Source organism: Copadichromis virginalis, linkage group LG5, assembly GCF_057382275.1.
Source record: "Copadichromis virginalis isolate Kocher_CV1m ecotype Utaka linkage group LG5, C_Virginalis_male_GT1.1, whole genome shotgun sequence".
Classification (NCBI taxonomy): Eukaryota; Metazoa; Chordata; class Actinopteri; order Cichliformes; family Cichlidae; genus Copadichromis; species Copadichromis virginalis.
This window is the reverse complement of record NC_140622.1, coordinates 22,041,570-22,060,293: the sequence shown is the minus strand read 5'-3', so window position 1 is coordinate 22,060,293 and position 18,724 is coordinate 22,041,570. Positions and strand designations below refer to the sequence as shown.

The following is an 18,724-nucleotide window of genomic DNA, read 5'->3' as shown; positions in this document are numbered from 1 at the left end:
TTTTCTCAAAAGATAATTTGGCACATAAGATATCCAGACGCTTGAATTCCATGTTGGCTTTTTTATTTTTGTCATGGCAGGAATTTTAATGGTGGGGACTCTGCTGCACCAAGTGCCATGTATATAACAGCCAACTCATTCACAGTGTGTGTAATTTCATTAGGATCTATTAAACCTTTAAGCTGTCTGCGGTTGGACTTTCTCGAGGGGATTGTCTTCTGTTACACTAGCCCATCAAGCTGCACATATCTGGTATATTTCTGTGTGTGTGTGTGTGTGTGTGTGTGTGTGTGTGGGCCTCAACAGCTGGACCGCCCTGATTACTTTTCTCCACACTCTCATATAATTAGTAGAGCCTGTGCTCTTTATGTTTGATAAATTTCGGTTTTCCTCTTGCCCTCGATTCGCAGGAATCAAAGTCACTGCTTACGAAGCTCGAGTCATCTGTAACGGCTAACTCCTTCCATTCTTCCTGCCTCCCTCCTTGGATGGCGTTAGTCACACTCGCAGGCTTGCGTGGAATGTTTGTAGCACTGTTTCTTTTCTTTTTTTATCCCTTTAACATCACCTATCACCTTGATCCTGTTTCTCTTTCCCTCTTTTTGTTTGCCTGTCACCATTTCCCATTTTTCTCCTATCTGCCCGGGTCTATGGCTCTCACCCCTGCAACCTCCACTGTTCCCTCCCATCATTTCGAGCTCCTCCACCCTCCCTCTTTATCCCCGTCCTCCCCTTCCTCTCCCTCCCTCCTTTGACTGTTGTCCCCCCTCCTCCCCTTCTCTCTCTCCCCTGTGAAAGGAAGAATGCCTAAGAGAAATGCTTTGTTAAGCACACAGTTGTCATGGAGAACCCAGCAATGCCTGAGAAATTCCTTGTGGGTGGGGATGAGGGGGTAAGGCCTCTTTTGTGGAGCAAAGATAGGGGGGGAGGGGAGACCCATAAAGTTCTAAAGAGCAACTGTCCGCATCTCCGTTTTTTCCAGTGAAGCATGTAAGGCTCTCTGTGGACCTGTAATGCTGCGGGACACACTGACCTGTCCTGCCGGCTGCTTTCATTTTAACAGGACACGAAGAGAGTCGGCCGACACCTGACTGCAGATATAAAGTTTCCATCCGCTGTGTTTTTGAACGCTAAAGTGCATGTGAGACTTCAGAGGCACTCTGCTTTGAAAGCACCAGAGAGTTTTAAGCACATGGACATTTGATAGTGTCCTCTTTAAGCTCTTTGATTTGTGACACAGATGCACTCAGAGGGTCTCCAATTTCTTGCCGCCCGCATGTTTCTTGGCAGCAAAACATCCTCCCGTGGGCCTCGCTGCTGCACGCTTGGTTGCGCTGAAGGTCCAGAGGTGGTGAGGTAGTGCAGACTGAAGGTGCGGGTGAGATGGGGTGGAGGGGCGGGTGAATGACATCATCTATGTGTTTGGAGGGGAAATCATGTTTGGGATTAAGGCCGGCGCATCGCTGGGGCGAGGCCTTGCGGTGCTTGCATATATCGTAGCATTGTCCTGCATTGTCCTCGAGATCCCAGCAGACAATCGGAGTGGGCTCTGTCTGCTGCTGCCCCCACCGCCCGCCCCCACCCCTCTAACCTCCTTGTGCCTTTGTGTCCACTTGTTTGCACCAGTCCTGTCCGCTACGGGAGAGTCTCACCAGACCTGCTGTTCCTTCATGTATTACACGGTTTGCAGTTCAGTCTGTTGCAGAAAGCTTTTGGTGAATCACCAAGAAAACAAACAAACAAACAAACAAAAACAACAACACATAAATCTCAAGTACAGTGAGTCCTTATCAGACGTACTTGCTACAGGAACGATAGTGGAGCGCACAACTAACTCCACATAAAAAATGTGAAAAAGGATCCGATATGTTGGCTCACCAAATATCCTTATCCGTCTCAAACACCTTATATCGGTCGGACTATAGCGAATGCATATGGTAGTGACCAGTTCAGGGCATACCATGCCTCCAGTCATATGACAGCTGGAGTAAAAGCCCACTGCGAGCATGAATTGGATAAGTAGAAGAAAATGGATGGATAAATGTAGCTGTTCAAATGGATACAAGTAATAGTTAAAGGGTTGAAAAAGGTGAATTTGAAATGGTAAACTGTCTAAATCTACAGCTGGTGGATGAAATGCAAATTTGTCCAAAAACAACATAAGCGACAGTTAAACTGTGTGAAAAACTTTGAAAGTTTATCTCTCTATGCTGTGGGGGTGCATCAGGGCTGGGAGGCACAGCTCTCCAACAACAACAGCATTGACAACAACAACACACAGAGCACTTTCTTGTCTCCTGTGCAGTGACGATAACACCAAAGCTCCACCCGAGTCCAGAAATCACTACGCGAAAAGACGTTTCTCACACTGTGAACGTGACAGATTATGTTTATTCAACAGCCTGTTGCCTTTACGCTACATTGCACTCATTTAGTACTGAACCAGGCCGAGATTTCACAGTGACCTGGTTTCATATGCTTCAGCTCTGCAGTTCAACCTGTCAACACAGGACCGTTAGACACGAGGGTACGAAGTGCGACTGGTAGAGGTGGTGAACCCTGGAGTGCAGAATTTTAAGAGGTTTCATTGCTGACTGAATTATGTTAAGACAGACTGAAGGGTGGGGAGCTAACTACACAGATGGTGTCATCCTGAGTTAGCTGAAATGGTGTGTTTACACTTTCACAGTCTGGTGGCATTTGAATGAATGAATAACTATTTTTAGAGTTCACTTAGGTTCTTTTTTTACTTTTAGCACCTTTCCTGATCTGGACTGAATGTTTTCCACATCGTCTTCTAAAAATATCTCCCCTGTCACAGTGTGCAAAGTTTTTTTTTTCTTTTTTTCTTTTAAAGCAGAGCTATCAAAGACAGAAACCAGCTCTGTTTTGCTGACTCCTGCTTCAAAGCATCTCAGTTGGATGACAGTTGTTACTTTGCTGTTGGATGCTCAGGATCCAACATCATTCGCTGTTGGTATGTTTGAGTAGCGGCCTCCTGCTTGGTCACGTCTCTGCATGCTAATGTCTCTTTACTGTTGCGCTGACATTGGTTTTTCTTTGATATGTAAATGTTCAGATTCGAGGAGCTCGAATTCTTTTCTGTGACTCTGAAGCCGCTTCGCTGTAGAGGAAAGGAAATCTGTGGGCTGCCCTCTTGTTGCAGGTTTTCAGAAACAGCAGAAAAGTGTCATCAGGGGATGCTCTGGCAGGGTCCACAAATGAGTACTGATGGCCTCTCTCCAGCCAAGTCAGCTTTCCTGTGGAATGGAGAAATCAAGAGAGGGATTTACTCCGACTCCCCAGGATTGAAATCCTTGGGTTGACATTGAGCTACACAAGCAGTTTTCATTATTGACTTCACGGGCGGTGGAGGAAATGTGTTGTTGTGGTGTGGTTATCATTACAGCTGATCTCTGGTCTCTTTCTATTTAAACCTAACTGCTCTGCAGAAAACAATAAAAACAAAATTTATTTAACTTGTATTTTCTTAATGAAACGGTGTCAAATCACATAAATAAACTTGCTCACGGGTAGTTATGATGCTCGGTGTATTTTTTGCTGCTTGACGTAATGGCTCTAACACTGCTCAGATACAGATCGCAGTAAATCTGCTGCGTAGGAGTTTTCAGCGTGCCGGCCGTTCCCTCCCGCGTGCGAGAGCTGCAAGTGGGCTTTCTGTTAAAGCACGAGCTGTTTGTGTTCAGTTGTGTTGTTTTTCCCAACAATGCACTTGAGGTTGGAAGGGCTATACAAAAACCAAGCGCACATTTGCTTCTGTCGCCTGTCACCGTCTGTAAGGCTTTGAGCTGCAGTTGTTCAAATATGTTTCTCTTGATTAGAGAAGCTCTCCCTGCTTTTCTCTCCAGGCTGTTACTTCCTCAGCTGTGTTGACTTCGAAGACAGCAATATAAATGTATGATGATAGCGGATAGTGTCGCTCAATGCACACAAATCATCCCACAACATTAAAACCACCTGCTTTTTGTCGCTGGGGCATGGCGTTGCTTGGTGGGAGTTTAGAGAATTGGGCTTGTGCCGCCGCTCGATGATGCTCAACGCCATGAGGTTAATATTAAAGACACCAAGATTTCTCAGTGCAAGTGAAATGTTAGGAGTCAGTACATTTGAAGCTCTATTAAGAAATCTACTGTATATATTTGCAGGCTTAACAATTTTGAGAACAAGATCACTGTGGGCTTAACGGATATAAGGTTTGGCACCACATGCAGTCAGTGTTCATTGTGGAGACACTGGCGTGGTTGTCTGTTCATGGGAAAGTGATTTAGGTGTATTTTTTAAATTTGTTTTTCTCTTCTTTTTGTGTTATGTGACTTGTTTTGCTTCTATGGAGTATGAGTCTGGAATAATTAAGGATTGATTGATTGATCAGATTGAGATCTGGCAGTGTGGAGGTTGCTGCTGCTGCTGCCCTGAGGGGGTGTGTTTTGTCTGCAGTAATAATTAGCTGGTTGGTACGTGTCAAAGTAACCTCCACATGAATGTCAGGGCCTAAGGTTTCCCAACAGAACATTACGCTGCACTGCAATGAAATGATCACAGCTTATCATGTCACCTGTTCAGACAAGCAGACAAATTATTAGTAAGTAAATAAAGTTTATTTTGAAACAAAGAGCAGTCAAAGAGTCCTTAACAAAGGTAAATAGCTAAAAACCAGCCCACGCCAAAGTAAAGTGGACACACAAACACTACCCAGAATGCATTTCTCAACAGATGAGTTTAAGCTGCTTTTAAAGGATGTCAAAGAGTCAAAGGTGTGAAAAGAGCACGGTAAGCTGTTCCACAGTTTAGGCTTGTAAGGAACAATCCACCTTATGTTTCAGACAGAATTATATTGATCAGTTGTTTTAAAGAGCTCACTACACTACGATCAGCTGTAAGTTGTGTCATTGCAAAGTGGAAGCATTTAGAAACAAAACCAAATTGCAGTTAAAGAGCAGGGTCTCTGAGTCACCAATGCTCTGTTGACACAGTAACTGCAGAGCTCCAGACCTCCTCTGGCACTAACATCAGCACAAAGACTGTGCGCTGGGAGCTTCACGGCATGGGTGTCCGAGGCCAAGCAGCTCCTGGCAGCGTAATATATAGGTGGCCCAGTATGTTTTTCCACATTGTGCATATAAATGGATCCACTCAAATATGTTAAACCTTCTCATAGAAGTGTGTTTGGCAGTAAAATCAAAAATATGTGTTTAGATTTCATTTGACAAAAGCAGATGAAATATAGACAGAAAACAGGAAGAAGCAAAAAGTATTGTTTAGTCTAAAGTAAATATAAAAGGCCAAACAACGTGTCTAAAGAGCAGGAATTGACACATTATGCATCATCTGTATAATTTCCATAAAATGCAAAGTTCTTTATTCTGAAGCTCTAACATCAGATTTTATATATGTTTGAATAAAAAATACAATTCAGAGATTTAGGGATTATTGCTGAGTGTTAAGACACCTTTGAAGCGATTGATAGGGTACAATTTAGAAAAAAAGTCTTCTGAAAATTCTCCAAGTCTTGTCGATTGTCAGTTTTAAGTTTTTAAGCTGGTGGGTCTTTGTGGGGGAACCTGTGGAGTGTTGGACTCAGTGTTAAAAAATCTTAGCTGTGGCTCTGTGCAACCTCCCTGTGGTGTGACTGAGCCTTTGGTCTTTCCTGAGAAGCTTTTCTCAATTTCTGATGAGTGGATGATGATGTGAGCTGCTGCTGGTGGGTGGAAGCCTGGCAGGATTTGTTAGAGCATTTTATGCAGAGGGGTTGTGGTACTGGTAGTGGTGGGGGTGGTGGGATGTCAGCCTCAGCCTTTGCTTGTCTAAAGGGGATCAGTAAAGGAGGGGAGTGAGGAGGGGTTAGGGGTAATGGGATGAAAAAGCTACCCCTCCGTGCAATGCCTCACTTCCACCTACTAACCAGCCAACAGTCTCCATTCAGACCGCAGCTGAGTGTGCTTCACCTTTCAGCCCTGCTTAATTCAAACAGGCCACATTTTATTGCGCCTCATTTTGATCAAAAGAACCCGAGACTCCTGCTTCTGAATTAAATGAACACCAAACTGAGTCCTCTTAGCTTTAATTAAGGAGGAACTGGATAAGCTTGATCTAATAGATATTAGGCAATTTTAAAGTCTGCCAGGGAACTGGGCCGCAGTGCTCCGTCACCACCACGACAGACTTTTTGTTCACTCAATTTCAACTCAGCCCACACGAGTACTTACCAGTGTCTGTCCAAGACTGATTTGAGCGTTTCTTTTTAATTGGAAGAAGTTGATAGAAGCTCAGCTTGCTCACTGGTATGAAGGTGGGTATTAAGCCTGTTGTCGTGCTGGGCTTTAGTCTCTTCCTGTGTGTTCAAATTAAGTTGTTTCCCAAGGAAACAATGATCAAAAAGAAGAAAAACAAAAACCTCCATAAAATTGTTAAAAGGAGTTTGTGTGGTTTAATTTTTATTAATTACCTTCCATGAAAATTGCTTCAATTTGAATGTAAGTTGTTAAGTCAAAATTCAGCACAACACAAGTCGTCTTCTGTAACCTCAAACTTGTTTTCATACCGACAGGTCGCAGCACCTGTAAAGTTTAGCCACAGACTGACAAACAGGCCATAAATGTGTCTCAAAGTAGCGACGCGAGTGAGCCGCTACAAGAAGAACAAGTTAACTGTGAATGAATCAGGGTCCCAAACACACATGCAGAGTTCAAGTAATTAGTCTGTGTGATTAAAGGCAGCTCCAGGGGAAGAGTATTTAATTTAAATTAAATGAGTGTGTGTCCCTGTTATTGTTGGCCCGACAGAGCCTGCGGTCTCTGTGGTTTGTTTGATTGACTGTGCGGTATGAACGTCTTGCCTTTCTGTGACCTTGTGTGGACACAACTGTAAAGTGTTGGTTAATCATACATAAATGTAATACTTCTGACAGTAGTTTCACACTACAGTAAGCTTGTTAATATTATACTAATACTTAGTGAAGAACTCTTGGAGTGGAGCTGCTTTCACTGAGTTTCACTAGACTGAAAGTTGATATTCAGATAAAACTTGTCATTGTAACTGACCCTAAAAACCTCAGAAACATGGTGTCTAACCAGATGCTTACTCTGGCATTACCTGGGTGTCTGGTAACACTGTGAGGAATCTTGGAGCCATTTTATGGCCTTCAATGTGCATATTACACTCATATGTAGGACCGCTGTCTTTAATCTGCACAATATCTCTAAGAATAGAAGCATCCTATCTCAGAGTGAGTAATAGATGCTGATGATGTATTACTCATGCATTAAGTACTTCTAGGCTGGACTATTCAGTATTATCAGGATTTTGATTATTCCTGTTGTGATAAAGCTTGTAGTTAGGGCTGGATCAGGATCACGTGACCTTGAACTCTCCCTTAGTTATGCTGCTACAGATTTAAGCTGCTTTTTAATTTTTCTCTGCTTTCTTCCGTCCCGGTTTCTTCCTGCAAAAAGGGAGTTTTTCCATCCCACTGTCACATAGTGCTTGTTCATAGGTGGTCACGTGATTGCTGGGGTTTTCTCTGAGCGGTTGTGGCGCAGTGAAAGAGGGGGTCATCTACCACGGTTGGTGGATTGATCCCCTGCTCCTTTAGTCTGCATGTCAAAGAATCCTTAAGCGTGATACTGAACACGTCGCCCCTGATGTGCCCATCAGGCATTAAGACATCAAGGTTAGTGCAGATATGTCAGTAGCAATAAGACAGACATGAACATGGACCTTCTGAGACGTTTTGTACAGAATATAACTGATCGGTATTTTGTAATATTTATTTCTGATTAATATGCTTTTGATTTTCTCTTGGTATTTCTTTTCATTTTTTTTTATTTATATCTTTCCTCAAGTATGCAAATAAGAAAAACAAATCTGTAAGTTTGCAGAGCGACTCGCAGGTCGGAGCTGTAAAGGCTGCGAACTGCAAACACATTTGCAGGCCTTATTTTTAATTTATGCTCTTCCTGCTGATCTTAGAAATGGGACCCCGGCTTTGTGCTCTTTGATGTACTGAGTACTCGGTGCATGCTGCACATACTGTAGCGCGTTTCTTCTGAACAACTAAGACAGGCTCTGCTCAACCTCATTACCTTCTTACCCAGAGGTTCCCCCCCCAACATGACACAGTTCTGCAGCGAAACACACAGCCCCCTCTGAAGCAGCATCAACCTCTCCAGGTCACAGATTAAATGCTGTTGTGCTTGAGTGAGATGTTCTTTGGGTGCTATCATTAGACATGTGATGAATGGCTGTTTGAGTGCCATTGTTTATCAGCTCTCCACTGTCATTATGATAAATGCTATTTTTATAGTAGGTCTAATGTGTTTCCCATCCCCACTGTAACAGGAGGTGTTGTCATTGGCTCAGTGTTTAACCAGCACATTAGTGTTTAATGTGTGTGTGTGACATCTGCTAAAGTTGCTCTGAGCAAGAGCGAGCAACACCGTCAGTGCTGACATAATATAAATAATGTCCATATTTCAGACAGTACTAACTATAAAAAGATCTAGCATGCTAAACTTGGCATGCTAATTTTAGCATTTTAGTATGCTAACATTTGCTAATTAGCACCAAATACAAAGTACAGCTGAGGCTGCTGAAAATATCATGAGTTTAGCATGCATTTATTAATAACTTACAGCCCTTTTTTAACTTGGTGAAAACGCTAAAATTATTAAACTTGGATGGCATAGCTTTGCAGATCAGGTAAAGGTTCACAGACTTAACTGAGGTAATAAGGGGTTTGGTACACAGGAAGAGCAGAGAAAGGAAAAAATCCGGAAACAGAACTGTGAAAGAAATCCAGGTGGAACAGGTAATCACACAGGAAAGAGGCACAAGAGGGCAGGGAAATAAAATCCACAAAAAATGAGAAAGATACAGTGATTGAGACATTTCAGTTAAGACTCTAAATGGCGCTCGAGGAAAGTTACTGGGAAATTTGAATGTGCATACTCGAGTAAACAGAAATCCATGTTTCAGGTGTTTCAGCCATATTTTTGGAGCAACCAGCCGATTAACATTGCTACACTAAAAAATATAACCAAAAATCTTCTAAGGACATTCAAGTATCCTTAGAATCTTACAATCTTGTGTACAGTTAAATGCAGTGTTGGGTAAGTTACTTTAAAATAGTAACTTAGTTACATTACTAGTTACTTCTCTCAAAAGTAACTCAGTTACTTCAAGTTACTCGTTACTTTCAAAGTAACTAGTTACTAGGGCTCAGCGTTTAACCAGCACATTAGTGTTTAACACACGAATATGTTTGTGACGTCTGCTAAAGAGCAAGAGTAACACGGACAGTGCTGACATAAAAAAGCCACTTCCTGGTTTTCGTTAATTAGCTTTTGTCTCTCTCTGTCTCTCTGCTAGCTTTTAGCCGTCTGAAGGTGAAACCTGCTGTGTCTTTTTCTTTAGAGAGGTTTGTGTTCCTTGGTGTTACAGGCCATCAGGCTGCTGAACACGTCATAGACACCTCAGCTTCACTACTGGAACTTCAACATTATGCACTCCACACTGTATATAAATGCCACTTGTTTTGCACATATTCAACTCTGTATATTTTATATATTTTATTATTATTATTATTATTATTATTTTTTTTTTTTTTTTTTTTTTTTTTTTACTATTTAATTTGTAAAAATGTGTATACACACACACACACACACACACACACACACACACACACACACACACACACACACACACACATGTAGGAAAATATTTAGTATACACATCCAGAAATGCATACACTATTATATATTGTACATATATTTATTAGTTTCAGGTTGGCCATTCTTGTATTTTGCTCGTTTGTGTTGTTGTGTTTGCACATCTCTGTTGCTTGTGGGGCTCGCACACAAGAATTTCACTCGCATGTGCTGTGCCAGTGTGCCTGCACATGTGATGTGACAATAAAAGTGATTTGATTTGATTTGATTTGAGTGAGATGCAGCTAGTCTTGTTTTTTTGTTTTCTTTTTGTTATCCCATCTCACCTTAAAATTCAAAATAACATCTTCCAGCATACAGAGAGGAGGGTAAATAGCTGATAAACTGTCACTTCACAGTTCAGGGGGACTCAGAGGGCCTGGGTTAGTGTCACAGTGCTGGGTGATGTCTCTGTCCTCTCAGTAACTTGGTCACACAGTCTTTCTGATCTTTATCCACCATGACTTTGTTGACATTTTCTGGGATTCAGCTGGGAGATTTGATGGCAACTTTGTGGTCTAATTAGACCAGTCTCAGTGATTTGTTCTCTCTCTTGCTCTTTGTCCTGACCTTTCTCTCAGTCTTAGCCACTAAGACCCAGAGAAAGCTTTAAAAAGAAATCCATATAGTCTGGTTTGAGTATATATTTCCTTATATCAAGCACTTCATTGTAAAGATTCTTTGTGTCCATATAATTCATGCCAATGAATTATTTGATTTTCCTTACCATTAAAGCCAGGCTTTGTTGATATTTCAGAAATGCAAAGCTGAGCATTTCTCCTGTGCAACATCCTGGCTGATAATTTATGTTCTTGGCTTGGAGGCCTCAACCTACAGTCAAAGGAGGCCCGTCTGCATCTCTGAGAGACCTCTCTGTAAATCATAATGAGACAACCTGTTTACATTAGTCTCTTTATTACTGGAAATGTATTTGGCTCTGATGACATGCTGGATTTTACGTTAGAAAAGGTGAGTCATGACCTTCAGAGTGCTGTGTTTACAATACAGACGATTCAGCTTTTATCAGACAGTGCCTGTGCTCGTCTCACTCTTAACTTAAAAGCAATAAATGCGTCAAAATCTGTGCACGTATTAAATTATAAATGCAAAAAGTCTTGCTGTTGACTAATGACTAAACTAACCATCTCGCCTCTGCTTGTATTGACGTATAGCTCGCCACCACCCACCCACAAACACACACACACACACACACACACACACACACAAACACACAATGCTGTACATAGCCTTGGCAGTGCTGCAGCCACAGTGTGTGTTTAATCTTTTCCCTGGCGCCACTTCCTAGCTGAGAGCATTCCTGGCACCCAGAGGCCCAGAGGGGTTGGAGTTGTGGGCTGAAAGCAGTGTCACACTTCAGAGCTGGCAACTTGTCTTGTTACCAACTAAGCATCTCTCTTTTCCTCCTTTTCTGGCCCAAAATGCTTCGCTTGCCCTCCGTTCCTTCAGCGAAGTATCCTTCCATGGAGAATGACCTCTTTGAAGGATGGTCTGGTTCCTTTCAGTGGAGATTCTCCTCGCGCTCAGTTTCCCAGCGCTGCGTCTACCTCTGGAGCGCTGCCCGAGTCCCCCATCCAAGAATGTGAATTGGCAGAGGACATAATTAAGGCGATGTCTCTCCTCATACATGGTCTAACCTTTAAGAGCCCCGGTTCACTGAGAGCTGTGTTGTTCTGGCTACTGTTGCTGCAGAGTATCAGTTAATATACGACTTGAATAGATGAAATGGGTTGTTGTTTTCTAATTTAGTTTTCTAATAGAAAGTGTGTCTACAGTTTGCAAAAAGCACTGCGTTACGTTAAAGTTTTACTACTACTACTTTATTTAGTAGTAGTAAAACGCTCTGCTGCGGCAGCATGCAAGAAACAAAGCCCAAACAGGGTATTTCTTTAGTAGTAAGCAGATGAAGAATCACATACCTAAATTCATCCATATAATCATAAAGTCTTTATATTTTCCACGGTGGGCAAAAAATGGAAAATTAAATATTTCAATTTAGTCTGTGGAAATATGTTTCTAATGTACTGTATGTTTCACTTGGAAAATAATCAAGATGTTATCAGATAAGCTATCAGAAAGTAATTTCAGAGACAAATCGTAGCAGACTGTCACTAAAATCACTGGTTTAAGCCCTGAATACACTGAAATAACAGGTCGATTATCCTGTGAAACCTCATATTTACATAATTACATAATGAAAACTGTAACTTTGTAGCTTCTGCTTCAAATTAGTTTTTTTCTAAAAGAAGATAGAGCATCATCTGCCTTTGTCTTCTCTTTGTCACCTTCTAGACTCTTATCTGCAAACATTTCCTTGTGTACACAGGTGTGTGTGTGTGTGTGTGTGTGTGTGTGTGTGTGTGTGTGTGTGTGTGTGTGTGTGTGTGTGTGTGTGTGTTTACAGTAGAGTGTGAATTAGGAGCGACCCTCCTTGTTTTTGGTCTTTGATTTATTCCCTGCACTTCCTCTGCTAAGGCCCTGTATTATTACAGTGCTGGAAGCGCTTGAGTGAAAACTGAAGGATTAAAGCCGTGTCAAACATGCTTCTCTGTCTCACTTCCTCTATGAGCCCCCCTCTCCACTCGTCCCCATCCCACCCTCCTCTTCTTCTCCTCCCCCTCCCCCTTCCCCCCTCCCCTTGGCACTTTGTGTTTAAACTTGTCTGGTGCCAAAACAGGGATCTGGTAACTTTGAGCAGTGCTGTTTGTGTGAGTCCTGCTCACAGGTTCTGCTCTCTGGCCGGCGTCCAGTAACCCCAAACAAAGCGTCCCATTGATTGTTTTGGAGGGAGAGGCCGAGGCTTGTTTTAGTGACACATTTGATTTGATTAAGCCCGCTTTGTGTTTGCTCTCGAGGCTACAGAAACCCGCGGGCCGGCTAGATAGACAAAATGATAGTGGTCTCTCGCCGTGACCTCAAAGTAAGCCTGTGTAGCTTTTTAAAGGCGGATTGATGTAAGCTTCCTCTTGGAAAATAAGAATGTTTCAGTCTTTAAATAGACTGGTTCAAAATAATCAAATACAGATTATGGTGTTATTCTGCGATTACGGTGGCTGCAGTAGTGGCATTTCAGCAAAAGCCACTTAGGATTAATTAAGACACATGAACTTTTGCATCAGCCTTATTCTGACATTTTGCTATAAATGCTTAGAATAGAAATGATTGTACATGCTTCTTTCACTGCTGCTGTTGATTTTTGAGCATTTTTAAATAATTTGTTGGCATAAAAAGGGAAAAAGAGAATGTTTGTACAGCTCAAAGTGTTTGAACATTGTCAAAGTGTTTTGGCAATTTATATTTATGATGACGATAAAGCAAGAGATGTGCCATGTACATTTAAACTGGTCCTAAATGTTAGGAGAACATTTAGCAGAAAGGAATTAGGTTTTCAACAATGCAGTGCAAACTGTTTGTTGTGTAACTGTATGCTGGCTTTGGCCCTTTGTCACTGGGCAGAAAGCCAAATGATCCAGGTTAGGAAGTACATTTGTGTTAGACTGTTTCTATCAACTGGATTTAGAGCAACATTGAAGCTGTAACAGACCAAAAAAAAAAAGGTTTTGTGCTTGTTAGCCACGCACTGGACTTCCCTGTGTGCTCCTTACTCACATCAAGGCTGTTTTCATTATAATTTTACTCCTCAGTGAGCAGTGCTCCGACTCGTACTGTTCAACTTCCAGCTCATACTTGCTGATGAGCATTTTTACTTTATTGTAAATGGGCTCACAGTGGGGGGAAAATAACCCAAAAATATCAGCTCAGCAAAGTCATAAGTCAGTGCAAATGTTGGCCTGATATGATGCAACATAATGTCTACATTAGAAAGTGGACTCTTTAGTAAAGACCTAACACACAAATTCATGCAGTCAAGACATCATGTACAACAGCAGGAGTAAAACAACACTGGATTCTGAGCTGAACATTTGAAGTGTACTGATAATTAAATGCTACCAGGATCTGGTTTTAAAAACAAGAGATCCGCTGAGCTGAGAATTGCTGAAAGTGGTGAATTTGAGACTCGAGGCTTTCAGCGTGGCATGTATAATGAAGTAGCATCTCTGCTTCCGGACAAAGAAAGCAAAGAGTGAGCTGTGAATACAGGCGTGAAATTGCTGATTAGAAAGTTGGAATGTATTGAAAGAAAACATACACTTGTTCTCTCTTAGGCTGGCATTCATTTCTTATCTACTCTGGCACAAAACAAGAAAAACACCCGTCTGAGCCAAGAACAAGTAAAAAGGTGTTATTATTAGAATATTTATCAAAACACCAATTTGTACATTATTGTGGCTACTGTCTTTGCTTTATATCACCGTCCTGAGCATTAGGAAAGATGCTGCTACACTGTGTGGAACAGCTGTGTAAAGCCACCACCATTCACCTCCATGCACCGTCATCTGTCCTGCTGTTACAGCTGCTCCGTGTGTTGGCGAGACTCAAGTTTAGATTATTATAATATACTTTGGAGGATAAAAACATCCTGTTATTTCAATTACATTATGATGGCGTGGCATATTTTTCCTCAACTTCCCCAAATCAAATGTATGCGTGTGTGTGTGTGTGTGTGTGTGTGTGTGTGTGTGTGTGTGTGTGTCAGATCAAAGTCAAGGATTGCTTAATACTAATATTATTTATTATTTAAAACACATTAATGAGCTGCAACATTGCTCTACATTCCTATATGACTGTGAACACTGACACGTCTGAGTCACTCCTATGTATACATGCCTGCTTTTTTCAAATGCTGCAGCACCAACTGTTAACTCATGTCTGAAAATAGTCCCCGAACAAATACAGCGTTTACTTTCCTCTGAGTAACCGACTGCATCTAGCTTCTTCGAAGTGTATTACTTCCTAAATCAAAGTGGATTTTTTAGTGACGCGTGCTTTGACATTTGTGTGATTGGGAAGGCCGGTAAGCTGAGAGCCGCAGATCGACTAATGCCTCGTTGTTTTTCATCTTTTAAAGATTTTTCGTGACAACGTGACATAAAACCTGGAGTACATTCAGCCTTCTTCATCCAACCCACACACCAGCACTTCGCAATCGTCCCCATCGCTCTACTATTGGCTACCGTTTTGAAGCACTGAGTACGGCGTTTTGGCCGTCGACATGTTTTCTTTAGAGCAGCAAACAACCATATTTGGACGAGAAGGTGGAGTGCTGTGTTCATTAGTAAGCTGCATCCGTAGGCTGTACGTATGCATCCTGCAGACACAGATATCTGATTGTTAGTGCAGCTTACATTTAAACAAAAATAATGCACGTATTTCACTCACTGGGAAAACAAATGGAGCCCAGACTTCTTGGGTGGGTTGTTAGCTCAGTTAACTGCATGGTAAGACATAATATTTTCCAGGAAATCACCACGAGTATGCTCCAGGGGTCAAATTCAGAAGATCAAGATCAGAATAGCAGGTAGTGATCAAGTTGGCAGCCACCCGTCACACAGCAGTCTTTATAATGCATAACTTCAGGCCCAAATACAGGTGAAGTATGTTAGTTATGGAAAGTTCATCTCTACTCTAAAGAGGCCAAACCTGTTTGTATACCAGGCTGTAAATGTGATTTTTGATACCTTTAAGTTTGTCATTTTAAAACTGAAGTCTATGGAGACTCATTCGTTTTTTCAGTCCTGGAGGTCGGTACTTGGTTTCTGCTAAGAGAAGTTCCAAAACTGCCATTTTTTAAACGTTTTTCTTTTTCTCCTCTGTTTCTCAGATGGTGTCCACTCAGTCTCAGCTCAGTGCATTCTCCAAGTCACCATCATCACAGATGAAATGCTGTCCAACAGCATCACGTTGCGATTGGCCAACACCTCCCAGGAACATTTCCTGTCCCTGCTGCTGTCTCAGTTCTTGGACGGCGTGGCCCGGGTCCTGTCCGCTGCCCCTGAAGACGTTGTGATCTTCAACATCCAAGATGACACGGACGTCAGCGCTCGCATCCTCAACGTCAGCTTGTCGGTGGCTGTGCCCGTGTTTGGGGAGGGACACCAGCGTCCCGGTGGGCTCGGTCACGGAGGCGACGGGCCGGGGAGAGGGGCTGAGCCTGGGGAGTTTTTTGGCTCGGAGGAGCTCCAAGAGAGATTGTATTTGAACCGCAGCCTTCTCGCTCAGATTTCCTCCCAGGAGGTTCTTCCCTTTGATGACAACATCTGCCTGCGCGAGCCGTGTGAGAACTACATGAAGTGTGTGTCGGTGCTGAAGTTTGACAGCCTGGCGCCCTTTGTTGCATCCGATACCATCCTGTTCAGACCCATCCACCCCATCGCTGGGCTGCGCTGCCGCTGTCCCACCGGCTTCACGGGGGACTACTGCGAGACTGAGATCGACCTGTGCTACTCTAAACCGTGTGGACCTCATGGCGTGTGCCGCAGCAGAGAGGGAGGCTATACCTGCGAGTGCTTTGAGGACTACACAGGTGAGACACTTCACTGAACACAATAAGCACACTCTTAGACACAACTTAATTCAATAATTGACCCAGTTATGTTGCGTTCATGTTAATAGACATATGAAAAGAAAAGCTGTCAGCTTTCGGCCTCTTTGCCTTCTTCCACATGTGGTGTTTTCTTAACTAGTATCTAACTCATGGGCCTGATCCACCACAAGGCTAACACAGAGAGACAAAGACCACCACTCTTTTTTTTTTCTTTGCTACTCTTGTGTAATGCGTCCTTGGGTTTCTTGAAAGGCACTATACAATTTGACAGTGTTTGAATTTAACAAAAGTGGGGAAAACAGTTTGTTGGTTTCACCTTTAGTTGCAACGATTTTCTGGCATAGTTTGCAAAGTACTGTGCTTTGTTGGAGGTTGTTGAAGTAGGTCTGTTTTGAGGTACTAAATCGTCAACAGGCATTCTTGTTGGCTCACTAGGGAAGTTAAAAGCATCGTGCTGCTGTACAAAGTTGTGTTATGGCATTTTTATATCACATAAAGATTTATACGAGTATAATTGTGGACGGTGTTTGCCCTGGGATAGACTGGCGGCCTGTCCAGGGTGTACCCCACCTCTCGCTCTATGTCAGCGCCCAGCAACCTCGAAGTGAAATAAAAAGTTAAAACCTAAAATATTGTATTAAAAACCCTCCTCTAAACTTCAGTTGCCAGGTTTTGCACCATTCTGCTGTGTGCAAAAATGAGGTTTTAGCAAACTGTCACTTTCAAGCTCCATGAATTCCTGCTGAAAAGCACCTGTCTTCAAGTGTTTGGTCCCACTAGAAAGTGAAGCAGACCAGTTTCTGCCAAGCTGTTCACATGTCTGCTTGTCTCTTCACAAACTCCCACGGGGGCTTTAATGTCTACATCTGTCCCTTTCACTCCCCTTTTCAGCTCTTTATACCCACAGACCGTCCACTTCACTAATAACCCGCTCGGCAGACACAAGCTGAGTGATGACTTATTTGATTTATCCTCATGCAGTAAGTCACAGCAGAAGTAAGCGTAAAAACATGAGCTGATTAACTGCTACACATCTGTGTGACCTCTGACTCACTTACCGGAACAAGATCCATAAATATCAGAATACTTTTTCTCCTTCTCTGTTTGTGTATTTGTGTCACAGCCACTGAATAAACTGTATAGTTATAGACATTCACACCTACACTTATGGGCTCAGCAGTGGACGGGGTCTCAAAACTAAGATCCGAGGAACAGGAAAAGTGATGATAAAACAGCTCTGTTTGCTCTCTCATGTTTTTTTCTGAGACTGGGGACATTAAAAAAAAGTTGTTTACTGTGTTTTTCAAAAAAAAAAACCCAACAAGACCACCAGAGCCCTGAGTGGAACAAGGGGAGGAAATTATTAAATATACATGGCTACAGATGGAGCGTGTCCCCTAGCTGTGAAATACACCACGGCTGAACAAAAAAGCATCACAGAGCGCACACAATGTCGAGACGGAGAGGACAGAAGCTTCCATTTCCAGTGATAATGAAGGATTAATTTATCACTGTTGGCAGCAGAATGGTGAAGCAGTTGCAGGAATTGTAATTCATTCATTGCTCTAAAAATTATTCACGTCTTCAAAGGGTTAAAGAGGGTCCGCTCATTTGGTTTATAGTTAAGGGGAAAAGGGGGAAGTTGAAAAGGAGTTTAAAGAGAGTGAGAGTTAAAATATGCTAATTAATACAGTTTGAATATTAGGCTAGTTACCCTGTCTTTTTGTTGAGAGGTTAAGTGGGTCAAATACTGACTTTTTAATGTGATTTAAAGTTTCATCTTGTCTTTGAAGCCCCCATGATCGTATATTTATGATTACAGAGGAGCATTTTAACACCCTCTTTTCATCTTAGCTTGTTTATAACACAGAATAATATATACATATCTATATATGTGCACTTTATATGTCAATAATTAATATTCACAGTCAGAAGCTATGTGTAAGTGTAAGATATAGACTGTATATAAAAGATGGAGAATGTCACCTGCTTATGCTAACTAGCTTCTTTTTTAGATTATATGTTTTTGTTAGTTTGCCTGCTAATTAAACTTAGCACACAACTGCATCTTAGGCCTCTGAAAGTTTTTCTCTATATCAGATATTATAGCTTTATTATGTTGCCTAGCAACCACCTACCAAAAGGCTAAATATGTTCCTTTCATGGTGTTTATGCATCTACAACACCTTAAGTTTTGATTTATTCATAAATACATTCAATAAATCTGTGTGATGTAAGGCATGCAGTTAATAAATAGCATTATTAAAAACCCAGCAATACAAAATATTATGAAGGCATTTTTTTTTTTTTTTTTTATTCTCTATTTTGCATGCTGAAGCAGAAAATGCCCTTACAACAGCTTAAAACGACTATAAATCTTTTATTAAGTGTTGACATATCTCATACATATTCCATAAAAGGGTGTAAAATAAAGAGTGCACATTACATATTTATTCTTTACTTACTGAAGGGATGATACTTAAATAAGAGACAGTTGTTTTGGAGCTGATTAGTTTATGCGCAGATGTGTAGCAGC

At 41.9% G+C, this 18,724-nt stretch overlaps 1 protein-coding gene across 4 annotated transcripts in view; it reads left to right on the top strand.

The window, feature by feature from the left end:
* The window catches only part of celsr2 (cadherin, EGF LAG seven-pass G-type receptor 2), a 67,950-nt gene that overhangs the window by 8,958 nt on the left and 40,268 nt on the right, over positions 1 to 18,724 (top strand). For all 4 annotated transcript variants that reach the window (XM_085456709.1, XM_085456708.1, XM_085456707.1 and 1 more), the window contains exon 2: positions 15,466 to 16,167. In XM_085456709.1, coding sequence (XP_085312835.1) covers positions 15,466 to 16,167 — 702 coding nt within the window. The remainder of the gene's footprint in view (positions 1 to 15,465; positions 16,168 to 18,724) is intronic.